The sequence below is a fragment of the Anomaloglossus baeobatrachus genome, chromosome 9 (assembly GCF_048569485.1).
Source record: "Anomaloglossus baeobatrachus isolate aAnoBae1 chromosome 9, aAnoBae1.hap1, whole genome shotgun sequence".
Classification (NCBI taxonomy): domain Eukaryota; kingdom Metazoa; phylum Chordata; class Amphibia; order Anura; family Aromobatidae; genus Anomaloglossus; species Anomaloglossus baeobatrachus.
Window position 1 is genome coordinate 34,786,959 of NC_134361.1, and position 15,753 is coordinate 34,802,711.

Below are 15,753 nucleotides of genomic sequence, written 5' to 3' on the forward strand. Positions count from 1 at the left end.
GCAGGGCAAGATAGATTGCTCTGATTTCCAGAACATTGATCTGCAGGGTGGACTCTTCCAGAGTCCACATCCCCTGAGCCCTGTGGTGGAGATACACCGCTCCCCACCCTGATAGGCTCGCATCCGTCGTGACCACTGCCCAGGACGGGGGAAGGAACGACTTTCCCTGTGACAATGAGGTGGGGAGAAGCCACCAACGCAGAGAGTCCTTGGCAGTCTGAGAGAGGGAGACAGTCCTGTCGAGGGACGTCGATTTCCCGTCCCATTGGCGTAGAATGTCCCATTGTAGAGGGCGCAGATGAAACTGCGCGAACGGGACTGCCTCCATTGCTGCTACCATCTTTCCTAGGAAATGCATGAGGCGCCTCAGTGAGTGCGACTGGCTCTGAAGGAGAGATTGCACTCCAGTCCGTAGCGAGCACTGCTTGTCCAGTGGAAGCTTCACTATCGCTGAGAGAGTATGAAACTCCATGCCAAGATAAGTCAGAGATTGGGTCGGGGTTAGATGAGACTTTGGAAAGTTGATAATCCACCCGAAACTCTGGAGAGTGTCTAGTGCCACCTTCAGACTGTGTTGGCATGCCTCTTGAGAGGGTGCCTTTATAAGCAGGTCGTCTAGATACGGGATGACCGAGTGACCCTGCGAGTGCAGAACAGCTACTACTGCTGCCATGACCTTGGTGAAGACCCGGGGGGCTGTTGCCAGACCGAAAGGTAACGCTACGAACTGCAGGTGTTCGTCGTGTATGACGAAGCGTAGGAAACGCTGATGCTCTGGTGCGATCGGCACGTGGAGATACGCATCTTTGATATCTATTGATGCTAGAAAATCTCCTTGAGACATTGAGGCTATGACGGAGCGTAGGGATTCCATCCGGAACCTCCTGACTTTTACGTGTCTGTTGAGCAACTTTAGATCCAGGACGGGCCGATACGATCCGTCCTTTTTTGGGACCACAAACAGATTGGAGTAAAAACCGTGACCTTGTTCCTGAAGAGGGACGGAGGTCACCACTCCTTCCGCTTTTAGAGCGGCCACCGCCTGCAACAGAGCATCGGCTCGGTCTGGTGGAGGAGAAGTTCTGAAGAAACGAGTTGGCGGACGAGAACTGAACTCTATCCTGTACCCGTGAGACAGAATATCCCTCACCCAACGGTCTTTGACGTGTGACAGCCAGATGTCGCCAAAGTGGGAAAGCCTCCCACCGACCGCGGGTGTGGGAATCGGAGACCGCAAGTCAGGAGGACGCCGTTTTGGCAACGGTTCCTCCGGCTCCCCTTTTTGGGCGTGACTGAGACCTCCAAGAATCTGAGCGTCTCTGGTCTTTTTGAGTCTTTTTTGACGAGGCGAATTGGGACCTGCCCGGTCCTCGAAAGGACCGATAACCAGACTGACCCTTCCTCTGTTGGGGTCTGTTTTGTCTGTGTTGCGGTAAGGATGAGTCCTTACCCTTGGAGTGTTTGATGATTTCATCCAAACGCTCTCCAAACAATCGGTCACGAGAAAAAGGCAAATTGGTTAAGCACTTCTTGGAATGAGAATCTGCTTTCCAATGTCTCAACCACAGGGCCCTACGCAAAACAACGGAGTTGGCTGACGCCACTGCCGTGCGGCTTGTAGCGTCAAGAACAGCATTAATCGCGTACGACGCGAATGCCGCCATTTGCGAGGTCAATGGTGCTACCTGCGGGGCAAATGCACGTGTGACGGAGTCAACTCGCGCAAGCCCGGCTGAGATAGCTTGGAGTGCCCATACGGCTGCAAAAGAAGGCGCTAATGACGCTCCAATCGCTTCATAGATGGATTTCAGCCAGAGCTCCATCTGCCTGTCAGTGGCATCTTTAAGTGCCGCTCCATCTTCAACTGCAACCAAGGATCTAGCTGCAAGCCTGGAAATTGGAGGATCCACTTTTGGACACTGGGTCCAACCCTTGACCACCTCAGGGGGAAAAGGATAGCGTGTATCTTTAAGCCGTTTAGGAAAACGCCTTTCAGGATAAGCGTGGGGTTTCTGGATTGCGTCTCTAAAGTCAGCGTGGTCCAGAAAAGTGCTTAAAGTACGCTTAGGGTATCTGAAATGGATTCTCTCGTGCTGCGAAGCTGACTCCTCCACCAGAGGAGCTGGTGGGGAAATATTTAACATCTTATTGATGTTAAATATAAGATCATTAACTATGGCGTCACCATCTGGTGTATCTAGATTGAGAGCGGTCCCAGGATCAGAATCCTGATCAGTTACGTCCGCCTCATCACCCATAGATTCATCTCGCTGGGATCCTGACCATTGAGATGAATGTGAAGGCCCGTCATAGCGAGCCCGCTTAGGCTGCCCGGGGCCATCGTCCGAGTCAGAGTCTTCACCCTGAGGTGTATATGCCCGTCCCGGAGCTTGGAGCTGAGGGGGACCAGGGGGCAATGATTGCACAGTGTCCGTGGCCTGAAGTACAGGCCTAGCTCGCAATGTGTCAAGAATTTGTGACATAGTGAGAGACATTCTGTCAGCAAAAGCTGCAAACTCAGTGCCTGTCACCTGGACAGCATTCACAGGTGGTACACCCTGGGTCACGTCCAGCAGAGGTCCCGACTGTGCAAGCGCCGCAGGGGCCGAGCACTGCACACAATGGGGGTCCGTGGAGCCTGCCGGTAGAAAAGTCCCACATGCGGTGCAGGAAGCATATAATGTCTGTGCCTTGGCACCCTTGCGTTTTGCGGACGACATGCTGCTGGCTCTCTGAATGTGAGAGAGTCTATAGCCAAAAGGCGACCAGTGCTATGCAATACAAAGTATTTGTAGCAACAAAATACTAAGAATACTACTGGCACAAGAGGGGGTGAGCCCTGAGGGCTGCTTACCGCCCGCTGAATAGCGGGTAAGAGGCTGCAGAATTCCTTGTCTGGGTCTCCCCGGCTCCCCTCTGCAGCTCAGCGTGTCAGCAGGAATGGCTGCCGGCGTCTGTGGAGAGGGGCGGTCCGTGGGAGTTCCCAAACAAAAGTGCGGGAAACAGTGTCCCCTCTGTGCCGATTGTGAGGGCTGGAGTATGTAAAAACGACTCCAGCCCTCAGCGCTGATGCACTGGCCAGCGTCCCGCCCCTCTCCTGACTGGCAGGTCTGGGGGCGGGAACGAACGGGAGCAGGCCGCAAAAGCCGGGGACTCGAGTTATCAGCGCGGCCGCCGTAAAAGCGCGGGCCGCGCTGAAGTCCCCGGCGCACCACAAGTGCCAGCCGCGCCGCAGTCCCAGCGGCCGGCATGACCGATTTCTAGACGTGGCCAGCGTCCCGCCCCTCTCCTGACTGGCAGGTCCGGGGGCGGGAACGAACGGAAGCAGGCCGCAAAAGCCGGGGACTCGAGTTATCAGCGCGGCCGCCGTAAAAGCGCGGGCCGCGCTGAAGTCCCCGGCGCACCACAAGTGCCAGCCGCGCCGCAGTCCCAGCGGCCGGCGCGACCGATTCCTGGAAGTGTGCCTGCTTCAGCTAAGCTGAATGAGGCCATGGCACAAGCGCCGTAGCGCTGATGTCCCCCGGCGCACTACAACACCCAGCATGCTGCGGTGTGAGCGCCAAATGCACGGGGACACAGAGTACCTTGAGGATGCAGGGCCATGTCCCTGATGTACTCCGCTCCATCCAGCATCTTCTCCAGGGGCTGTAGATGGAGCCCGGTCTCAGTGCCTGGAGACCAGTAAATCCCACTTCACCCAGAGCCCTGTAAAAAGGGATGGGGAAGGAAACAGCATGTGGGCTCCTGCCGCCGTACCCGCAATGGGTACCTCAACCTTACAAACACCTCCGACATACAGTGGGGTGAGAAGGGAGCATGCTGGGAGCCCTGTTTATGGGCCCTCTTTTCTTCCATCCGACATAGTCAGCAGCTGCTGCTGACTAAAAACAATGGAGCTATGCGTGCGTGTCTGACCTCCTTGCGCACAAAGCTAAAACTGAGGAATCTGTACTCCTACGGGAGGGTGTATAGCCAGAAGGGGAGGGGCCTTACACTTTTAAGTGTAGTTCTTTGTGCGGCCTCCAGAGGGCAGTAGCTATACACCCACTGTCTGGGTCTCCCAATTAGGAGCGAAAAAGAAATTTAGTCTCTCATCTGCATTAGTGTTTTTGGATCCCAGTAACATCAGAGTACTGACATAGTGGGAGAGAGGCCGTGTGGTCTCAAGGTTTTTCCATGTCAGGCGTGCTGAGATTTTTTAGGGTTTTACGGCTTCAGACAGTGCTCTTCCTATGAAGAGTTTGGGCCTCATCTTTGCTGAATTTGTTTTCTAGCCTTGTATTGTGTTTTCCAATATCACCGTAGTCTTTACATGTGGGGGGCTACCTATATCTTTGGGGATTGCTCTGAGGCAGATTAGCTTTTCTTATATTTCTATCTGTAAGAATATTTAGTTCTCCGGCTGTGTTGAGACGACTAGGTACTCGTAAGCTCGTCCCACGGCTGCAGTCCGTTAAGGTTCCAGCCACTCTGGTTTCTTTTTGAGTTTCCGCATTTTTTTGATCCTCCTTGGTCCCTGAATCATAACCATGCTCACCACATTCTATGGCCAGCTATGCAGTGAAAACCTTATCTACGTCCTCTATATTACGCAGACTGATAAATGCCATACAGCGGCATTAATTATCCATGGATTTCTAAGTTAAAAAAAAAGAGAATTTTGTTACTTACCGTAAATTCTTTTTCTTATAGTTCCGACATGGGAGACCCAGACCATGGGTGTATAGCTTCTGCCTCCGGAGGACACACAAAGTACTACACTCAAACGTGTAGCTCCTCCCTCCTAGCATATACACCCCCTGGTAGCCAGTCCTAGCCAGTTTAGTGCAAAAGCTGAAGGAGGACATCCACCCATAAGTAGAGATAGAGTAAAACTCGGAAAGACCGGAACTCTGTCTACTAACAACAGCCGGTGAAACACACGGAACAAAAAACTGCCAACAGGCAACAGGGAGGGTGCTGGGTCTCCCATGTCGGAACTATAAGAAAAAGAATTTACGGTAAGTAACAAAATTCTCTTTTTCTTCATCGTTCCTTATGGGAGACCCAGACCATGGGACGTTCTAAAGCAGTCCATGGGTGGGAATAAACAGAAAAACTGAGAAGTAGGCGAAACCTAACTTCACAAATGGGCGACAGCCGCCTGAAGGATGCGTCTGCCCAAGCTCGCATCTGCCGAAGCAAGAGCATGCACGTGGTAGTGCTACGAAAAGGTATACAGACTAGTCCAAGTGGCAGTCTGACAGACCTGCTGAGCCGTAGCCTGTGCCTGAAAACCTAAGAGGCACCGACAGCTCAGGTCAAGTGTGCCTTGATCCCCGGCGGGATAGGCACTTGAGTACACTGGTAGGTATTGGAAAAAGGCCGACCTAAACCAACGAGCCAGGGTCGGCTTAAATGCCGAAAGGCCCTTACGCTGACCAGCGGTCAGCACAAAAGAAAGGTGCACCGCCTAAGAACAGCGGTGCGAGACACATAGATCCGGAGCGCCCGCACCAGATCCAGAGTATGCAACACCCTTTCAAAGCGATGAACAGGAGCCAGACAAAAGGAAGGCAGGGAAAATGCCCCGGTTAAGGTGGCAGCAACCACCTTAGGGAGAAAGTCCGGAGTCGGACGGAGAACCACCTTGTCTTGATGAAGGGAGGACTCCGAAGAGAGTGCAGCCAAAACAGACTCCCTTGAGGGAGGTCATGGCCACTAGAAAGACCCCTTTCTGTGAAAGACTAAACAAAGAAACCTCCCTAAGAGACTCAAAAGGGGGGTTTCCGGAAGCTGTGAGGACCGAATTAAGGTCCCAGGGCTCCAAGGGCCGCCGGTAAGGCGGAATGATGTGAGATGCGCCCTGCATGAAGGAGCGCACCTGGGCCACCCGGGCGATACGCCGCTGGCACAACACTGACAGAGCCGAGACCTGTCCCTTAAGGGAATTGAGGGATAGTCCTAGCTGCAGACCGGACTGTAGAAGGGACAGGAGGGTCGGCAAGGCCAAAAGGCCAAAGGATACTTCCGAGCTCGAGTCATAGTGGAGATGACTTCAGGAGGGATACCAGAAGTCGTCAAGATCCATGACTCAAACGCCACGCCGTCAAACTGAGAGCCGTAGGTTCTGGCGGAAGGACGGACCTCGTGAGAGAAGGTCTGGACAGTCCGGGAGATGCTATGGCACCTCTACGGACAGACGGAGCAGGTCAGGGTACCAAGCTTGCCTGGGTCAGTCTGGAGTAATGAGAATGACCCGACGGCCCTCCTTTCTGATCTTGCGCAGGACTCTGGGCAAGAACTAGAGGGTGAAACACGTAAGAGAGACGAAGCTGGGACCAAACTCGAACCAGTGCGTCTGCCGCAAAAACCTGAGGATCGTGGAGCCACGGTTTGACGGCAGAACAATCTGCCTCCCAGTTTTCCACGTCTGGGATGTGGGCTGCGGATATGGTGGACTAGGAGTCCTCCGTCCACTGAAGAATGCGATGAACCTCCAACATTGCCAGGCGGCTGAGTGCCCCGCCCTGGAGGTTGATGTAGGCAACGCTGTAGCGTTGTCTGACTGGACTCGAATGTGTCTGGCCGCCAACCGATGGTGAAAGCTTAGAGAGCTAGAAACACAGCTCTGATTTCCAGCACATTGATCCAGAGGGCTGATTCGGACAGAGTCCAAGTGCCCTGCGCTCCATGGTGGAGATATACTGCTCCCCAGCCGGATAGACTAGCATCTTGGTGAGGATCACCCGGGACGGAGCCAAAAAGGAGCGTCCCTGAGACAGAGGGGACGATGCCACCATTGAAATGAGCCCCTGGTCTGTGGCAAAGCCACCGACCCGAGGAAGGAGGAAGTCCGCTTGTTCCGACAGCGGAAAATATCCAGCCGTAGAGGACGCAGATGGAACTGGGCAAGGGAATTGCTTCCATTGACACCACCATCTGATCCAGCACCTGTATTAGGTGCCTGATGGAACGACGTCGACCGCCAGCGGAGGAACTGCTGTTTGACTAAGGGCAGATTCACAAGTGCCGACAGAGTCTCGAATTGCGTCCCTGGGTCTGTGAACTTCTGGGTCGAAGTCAGAGTGGACTTGGACAGAATGACAAACCACCCGAATTGGTTAGAGTGGCGAGAGTGAGCGAGGTTACTCCGCTAACAGTCTGCACTGGATGAAACCCAGAGAAGAAGGCTGTCCTGGACAAAAAGATCACTGCCAACCCCTAGAGGTGCAGGACCGCAATCACAGCTGCCCCGACCTTGAGAATACTCGAGGGGCCGTGGCTAACCCAAAGGGAAGAGCCACGAATTGGACCACTCTGATTGCAAAACGTAGCCAACGCTGGTGTGAAACTGCGATTGGCATATGCAGATAGGCATCTCTGATGTCGATGGATGCTAGGGAATCTCCTTGGGTCAATGATTGATCGCAGAGACTCTATGCGAAACTGCCGCACCTGAACATGCTTGAGAAGCTTGAGATCCAGGTCGGAAGGCACCGCCCTCCTCGGGTACTAGGAATAGATTTAAGCAGAAATCTCAGAACCGTTCCCAGACGGGAACCGGTACAATTACCCCAGTAGCCTGCAAGAATGCCACAGCCTGTGAGAAGGCGGCGGCCTTGGAGCAGAGGGGAGTGACCGAAAAAATCTGTTTGGCGGGCTGGATAGAATTCTATCTTGTAGCCGTGGGAGATGGTATCTCGCACCCACTGATCGGAGACGTGTTAAAACCATACGTCGCCAAGTGGGAGAGCCTGCCACCGACCAAGGACGTTGCTGGCGTGGCCAGATAGTCAGGAGGAGGCTGACTTAGTGGCAGCATGTCCTGCGGTCTTCTCGCGCGCCATTTGGGTTTACGATCCTTGGCTGAGCCAGTGGGCAAGGCCGAGGGGCTTAGAGAACGATCAGATGGAGGAACAAAAAGAACGAAACCTCGACTGATTCCTGCCCTGGACAGGTTTCCTGGTTTAGGTTTGTGGCATGGAAGAAACTCTTCACGCCAAGAGCTTCCTTAATAATTTCATCCAGTTGTTCCCGAACAGTCTGGTCCCAGCAAAAGGGAGCCCAGCAAGGAACTTCTTTAGAAGCATCCGCCGTCCACTTCCGAAGCCACAGAAGCCTGCGGATAGCGAGAAAATTAGCCGAGGCCACCGCAGTGCGGTGAGAGTCTCCAGCATGGCAGACATGGTATAGGATGAAAAGACTGAAGTCTGGAAGTTAAGGCAACCATTTCGGGCAAAGAGTCCCTATGAGGGAATGCATCTCCTCTAGAGAAGCAGAGATGGCTTTGAAAGCCACACTGCTGCAAATGGGGAGAACGAGGCCCCTGCCGCCTCCATACAGATTTGGCCAGAAGGACAAACTGGCGGACAGCAAAACCGTAAGTGAAGAGCCATCAGCCACTGATACAACGTCCGGGCTGAGAGTCTAAACACCGGAGGGACCACCTTTGGTGAATGAGCCCACTCCTTGACCACCGCTGGTGGAAGGGGAAAACTGTCATCAGAACCACGCTTTGGGAAGCGTTTGCCAGAGCAGACCCTGGGCTTCGTCACAGTGGCCTGAAAACTGGAGTGGTTAAGGAACACACTCCTTATTCTCTTAGGCAAGGTAAACTGGTGGCCTGTTGCCAGAGAAGTTTGCTCCTCTGATACTGGCGGATTGAGGTCCAGTACAGAATTAATGTACAGAATTAATGTACAGTGGGATCCTTAGAGAGGTGCCGTCAGCCACTGATACAACTATCCGGGCTGAAATACTAGACACCGGAGGGACCACCCTTGGTGAATGAGCCCACTCCTTGACCACCTCTGGTGGAAGGAGGAAACAGTCATCAGAACCACGCATTGGGAGCGTCTGTCAGGACAGGCTCTGGGCTTGGTCACAGTGGGCTGAAAACTGGAGTGGTTAAGGAACACACTCCTTGTTCTCTTAAGGTATACTGATGCCTTTCTGCCAGAGAGGGATACTCCCCTGATTCAGGCGGATTGAGGTCCAGTACAAATATAATGGACGCAATCAAATCATTAGCATCTGCGTCACCTTCGGACAGATCAATGGTACATTAAGTAGCGTCCGAGCCCCCAGTAAAGACATCCTCCTCGTCCAGTGAGTCAGCTCGTGAATCAGAGCTGCGGGACGGGGAAGGACAGGGGACCCTGCGTCTCCATTTTAGGAGGATGGGGTCTGAAAACCAGATGAAGAGACCTCTAAGAGCTTGCTGAGCGAGCCGTAGCAGCAGAAGCGCCCTGAGAAGGGGGATAATGCATGCTCAGCACCCCCGGAGCAGCTGGAGGACCACTGACGAGCCTCCAGGCTGAGGGACCACTGTGTTTATGTGCTCAGTACAGGCAGTACGAGTCTACATGCAGCATATTAAGAACAGCCTTGCAGCCTTGCTCTGATGTGAGACATGCTGCAGAAGTGGGGGCTCTGTGAGGGAATGCATCTCCAGAATGACCCCCAGCAGAGTATATAAACAGAGAATATAAGCAGCTGCACAACTGGAGGTTGTGGCTGCAAGACCGTTTAACATACATTTCTGTGCCCTCCAGTCCCCCAGCCCTGGCCCCCACTTGTCACAATGAGGTATCTCTGTGCCTATGCAGACACTGAGAACGCTGAGAAAATGGCGACCGGAGCGCAGGCGAGGGGGCGGGGCCTACCGAGAGCGGGCAAATGAGGTATACAGGGGAGGGAATCCTTCCTCAGTGAGGAGTGTCCGCTCCCTGTGCTGAACAGCCGCTGGGCGGAGCCACACTGTCCCTCTGCATGACTGACATGCAGAGGGAGTGAAACCGAAACTAGGCCTCAGGCGAAGCCGGGGCCTAGATTTAAACATGCGGCCAGCGTGCAGGCACCATCGGCGCGGTTCTCCAGTGAAAACTGGAGAACCGGCCGGAAATGTTACCCCAGACATATAACACACTCCCCCCAATAAATAAAGTACAAGGGACCCTGGAAAAACCACTTTCAGTGGTAAAAACGTCTCATACTTAGCTTTTGAGACGCAGGTGCCAGGTCCCTGGGGGGGGTTAAATGCTCCGTCTGACAGGATCCTGAACAGGGCTGCGGATGGAGACCGGTCTCCTGCAAAGCAGTGAGAACCGAGTTGGCTCCCACTTCAGCCAGAGCCCCAGGGGATGGTGAAGGAGCGCGGCATGTGAAGGCTCCAGCCTTGTAAAGTCAACCTTAACAGCACCTCCGACACAGTGGGGTGAGAAGGGACATGCCGGGAGTCCAGATTGGACCCGCTTTTCTTCCAAATCTTTGAAATCCAAAAAATCAAAAATCAAAAATCAGAGAATGCATGTGTGTGTGTGTGACCTCCTGAACACAAAGCATTGAACTGGCTAGGACTTGCTACCAGGGGGTGTATATGCTAGGAGGGAGGAGCTACACGTTTGAGTGTAGTACTTTGTGTGTCCTCCGGAGGCAGAAGCTATACACCCATGGTCTGGGTCTCCCATAAGGAACGATGAAGAAACATCCATTTAACAGATGCATCACTTACAGGACCCTCCGGGATAGAAAAGCATATAGTTTACTATGCTGGTCCATACTTATATTTTGGTGGTATATTAACCCCTTCCCCTGAGCCTGTTTTCCCCTTCCTGACCGGGCCAATTTTTTCAACTCTGACCAGTGTCACTTTATGAGGGTATAACTCTGGAACGCTGCAACAGATCCCAGTGATTCTGAGACTATATTTTCGTGACATATTGTACTTCACGTTAGTGGTAAATTTAGGTAGAACATTTTCACGCATTTAGAAAAATATTGGAATTTTGGAGAAAACTTTGAAAATTTCGCAGTTTTGAAACTTATAAATTTTTATGCTGTTAATAAACCAGAGCATTGTCACACTAAATAGTTCAGAAATAACATTTCCCATGTATCTACATTACATCAGCACCATTATGATTAACATTTTCTTGTGTTAGGAAGTTAGAAGGGTTAAACGATTATCAGCAATTTCTCATTTTGCCAACAAAAAGGATAAATATGTGCTGCCATCTTTGGGAGGCAGAACAAAACAAAACAGTAGTTGAAGAATTGGCTTTACCAACATTTTTGCGCCGTGCGGTATAAATGATTAGGCGGCTTTATTCCTCAGGTCGGTGCGATTACAGTAATACCAGATTTATATTTTTTTTAAAAACTTTGGCCACTCACACTAAAAACGTTATTTTACAAAATAAAGGAATTTTTGCATCATTAAAATTTGAGGGCTATGGTCATTTTATTTTTCAGCCGTCAATTATATGATGGCTTGTTTTTTTTTTATGGGTGTTTTGGGCAACACTATTTTTTGATCACTTTCTATTCCACTTTTTGTAAGGCAGAATCAAGAACAGCAAATCAGGATTTTTTTTATGCAATTCACAGTTCTAAAACATCTTTATTCTTCAGGTCAGTGTGATAACAGTGATAAATAAATAAAATAAAAACAATGGTTTTTTTTTATGGTTCACTGATGGGGTTAACTAGCCTGATTGTTATAGAGTGGGTCATTCCAGAAGCAGAGATACAACGTGTATTTTTGTTTTTACATACCGTATTTTTCGCTTTATAAGACGCACTTTTGTTCTCCCAAATTTTGGGGGAAAGTAGGGGGTGCGTCTTATAATCCAAATATACGGATTATATACTGCAGGGTCCAGGGGAGGTGGGGGCAGCTGTGGAGCGGTGCTGGAGGCTGAGGGAGGCTGGTAAAAGGTTGCAGCGAGAGATCTCCTGCTCCCGCTCATATAATATGCACTACCACTGTCCATCACCGTGGTGCTGAAACCACACCGCGGTGACAGGCTGGGGGAACGGCGCATATTATATGTGCCTGCCCCCCCCCGTTAGATATGGCCCCCATGCTGCTGCCCATAGTAAAATAAAAAAACTCTTAACTTACCTCCTCCAGCGTGTCTCCCTCCTGCTGCTGTGATCATGCACGCAGAGATGTCACTCTGCTGTGCCGATCACATGACCGTCACCGAGAGGAGGGCCGTGGGCCAGCCACAGGGGGGCCGTGGGCCAGCCACAGGGGGGCCGTGGGCCAGCCACAGGGGGGCCGTGGGCCAGCCACAGGGGGGCTGTGGGCCAGCCACAGGGGGGCTATATTCAATATAAGAGGGCCATATCCAGATTAAGGGGGCTAATTTTAGGATGGGGGGGGCTATGAGGGACATATACCCTATATAATTTGTTAGACGGACACTGGCATAGGACGGACCCCATTTATTTAAAAAAAAATTCTTTTGCTTCACCAAATTTGGGGGTGCGTCTTATAATCAGGTGTGTCTTATAAAGCGAAAAATACGGTAACTATGTATTTATTGGTATATATTTTTTTCTTTTTTTTGTTCTTTATTTTCAGTTTTTTTTAAATATTCCAGGAATTGAAAAAAAAAAAAAAGAAAAAAAAACACGGGAAGAACAGACAAGACTGACCTGATTGTGTCTAGCAGGATATCAATGAAGAAGGTGTAACTCTCTGCAGGAATGTTCCCTTTGGCCAGAAATACCTTGTTGTAGCTGCCCTCCATCAAGTACTGAAATACAGGAAAAAAAACAGAACATGTGTGACGACATGGATTCTCGTCAGTGCCTAGCATGGGTTAAGTTTCTTAAAATTCAGCCGGGCATGATGATAGTTTGTTTATAAACGGGGGATAAGCCCCTCATTGTTTCTACAAGACTCTTTAGGAGTCTAGTGTTAAAAAGAGAATTTCTTTGTCGCTCCATTGGGAGACCCAGACAATTGGGTGTATAGCTTCTACCTCCGGAGGCCACACAAAGTATTACACTTTAAAAAGTGTAACCCCTCCCCTCTGCCTATACACCCTCCCGTGGACCACGGGCTCCTCAGTTTTTATGCTTTGTGTGGAAGGAGGCACACATCCACTCATGCATTCTCATATTAGTTATGTCGGTTGGAAGAAAAGAGGGCCCCCACGGGGCCCCCGGCATGTTCCCTTCTCACCCCACTACGTCGGCGGTGTTGTTAAGGTTGAGGTACCCATTGCGGGTACAAAGGCCGGAGCCTCATGCCGTCTCCTTCACCATCCCTTAGCGGCTCTGGGAGAAGTGGGATCCTGAGCGGTCATCCATTTACTGGGACCGTGCTCCCTCCGCAGCCCCTGTGGGAATCTGCCGGACCGGAGTCTATTCAACCTCAGGGACCAGGCCCTGCAACTCTAAGGTACTCTGTGTCCCCATTGGGGACTGTGCAGGGAGCGCACCTTCTTCCCGGACGCTGCGGCAGCTGCTGAATTGAGAAGGCCGGCAGACTTCCGCACCGACCGTGCCTGCTTGTCGGGCGCGGTCTCAAATTTAGTCCCCGGCTTCATCGCGGCCTAGTCGCAAAAATCCCACCCCCGGGCCTGCCTGTCAGGGGTAAGGGCGGGACTGCCGACCTGACGTCGGATGTGAGGGCCGGACCATCCTGCATGTTTCCTCCCCCCTCACTGATCACTGTGGGGACCCCAGATTCCCGCACTTTCCTGGCGCTGCCCACAGCTCCACTCCTCCCCTGAGAGCTCCGGCAGCCATTTTTTGGCATTCTGCCGGTGGAGGATTCTCAGTGAAGAGCTCTGCAGCTCCGGGGGACCTAAGGCAGGGAATCTGGAGGACACACACTCCGCTTGTTAGCGGTCGGTAAGCCACACCGGTCACCCGGTGCTGGTCCCCCTAGGGTGCCGGGATATATACACGTATATATGTATATATGTATATATGTATATATGTATATATGTATATATATATATATATATATATATATATATATATATATATATATATATATATATATATATATATACACACATACATTTTTTTTTTTTCTGTTCGGTCGGGCTGTATACCCTTTTTTGCCCATATACCCTCAGTGATCATTCTCCTAGGAGACAACAGCATGTCGTCCACAAGGAGCAAAGCTGTTAAGGCACAGGGTTTTTTTGCGACCTGTACCTCTTGTGGGGCTATGTTACCTGCGGGTTCCACCTACCCTCACTGTGAGCAATGCTCGACCGCTGTTTCGCTTGCTCAGCCGGAGCCTCGGTCACTAGTGGGCCCCTCGGCTCATGTAGACCCCCCTGCTCCCCCTGTCCAGGCGGCAGGGACAGAGTTCGCCTCTTTTGCTGAGAAACTCTCTGAGTCACTTTCACAATCCATGGCTCAGTCTATGGACAAATGGTCTGCCAAGCTGCTAGAAGCTTTGCAGTCCAGACCGGTCCTTACACAGGCCCCGGCCCCTGTTGGATCGTCGCCTCCAGGCCCCTCTCGGTCCGCGCCGCAGCGCGCTCCCAGGTTGGGCCCTAGGTCTCACGTGGAGGACTCCTGCCCGGACCACAGTCCTAGACAGGCTAAGCGGGCTCGCTGGGAATCTTCCCCGACTTCTTCACGCTGCTCGGGTTCCCAGCTTGAGGTCTCGCTGGAGGACGAGGCGGACGTCGCAGCTCAGGGCTCTGACCCTGACGTCGCCCTTAACCTTGATACACCTGATGGGGACGCCTTAGTGAATGATCTTATCTCGTCCATCAACCAGGTGTTGGATCTCTCTCCCCCGCCTCCTACTGTAGAGGAGTCGGCGTCTCAGCAGGAGAAACACCAGTTTCGGTTCCCCAAACGTACACGCAATGCGTTTTTCGATCACTAACTTCAGAGATGCTGTCCAGAAGCCCAGAGCGGTTCCGGACAAGCGCTTTACTAAGCGCCTCACTGACACGCGTTACCCCTTCCCCTCTGAAGTCGTTAAGGGTTGGGCTCAATGTCCCAAGGTGGATCCTCCAGTCTCTAGATTGGCGGCTAGATCTGTGGTATCGGTTGCAGATGGCTCATCGCTAAAGGATGCCACTGACAGGCAGATAGAGCTCCTGGTGAAGTCCAGCTATGAGGCCACGGGCGCGTCTTTTGCCCCGGCCTTTGCAGCCGTGTGGGCACTCCAAGCTATCTCGGCTTGTCTGACTGAGATTAATGCTGTCACATGTAATTCTGCTCCGCAAGTTGCGTCTTTGACTTCTCAAGCGTCAGCTTTTTCTTCCTACGTCATGAACGCAGTCCTAGACTCTGCTAGCCGTACAGCTGTGGCATCCGCTAACTCTGTGGCAGTCCGCAGGGCCATGTGACTGCGCGAATGGAAGGCAGACTCGGCCTCCAAGAGGTTCTTAACCGGTTTGCCGTTTTCTGGCGACCGCTTGTTTGGCGAACGATTGGATGAGATTATTAAGGAATCCAAGGGAAAGGACTCCTCCTTACCCCAGTCCAAACCTAAGAGACCTCAGCAACGGAAAATACAATCGAGGTTTCAGTCCTTTCGTCCCTCCGCCAAGCCCCAATCCTCTTCGTCCAGCAGGCCGGAGAAAGGCCAGAGGAACTCCTATGCGTGGCGGTCCAAGTCACGCCCCCAAAAGGCCGCAGGAGGCACTGCCTCCAAGGCGGCCTCCTCATGACTCTCGGCATCCCCTAGCCGCATCCTCGGTCGGTGGCAGGCTCTCCTGCTTTGGCGACGCCTGGTGGCCACATGTTCAAGACCGATGGGTGAGAGACATTCTGTCTCACGGTTACAGGATAGAGTTCAGCTCTCGTCCTGCGGCTCGTTTCTTCAGAACCTCTCCGGCCCCCGCTCAGGCCGACGCACTTTTTCAGGCAGTGGACGCTCTGAAGACAGAAGGAATTGTGATCCCCGTTCCCCTTCAGGAACGTGGTCGCGGCTTTTACTCCAACTTGTTCGTGGTGCCAAAAAAGGACGGATCATTCCGTCCCGTTCTGGACCTCAAA

General features: G+C 52.2%; 1 protein-coding gene across 1 annotated transcript in view; it reads right to left on the bottom strand.

The window, feature by feature from the left end:
- Nucleotides 1-15,753, bottom strand: part of PSMD8 (proteasome 26S subunit, non-ATPase 8) — a 63,685-nt gene that overhangs the window by 9,070 nt on the left and 38,862 nt on the right. Inside the window, exon 5 of the mRNA XM_075322546.1 lies at nt 12,427-12,527. Coding sequence (XP_075178661.1) covers nt 12,427-12,527 — 101 coding nt within the window. The remainder of the gene's footprint in view (nt 1-12,426; nt 12,528-15,753) is intronic.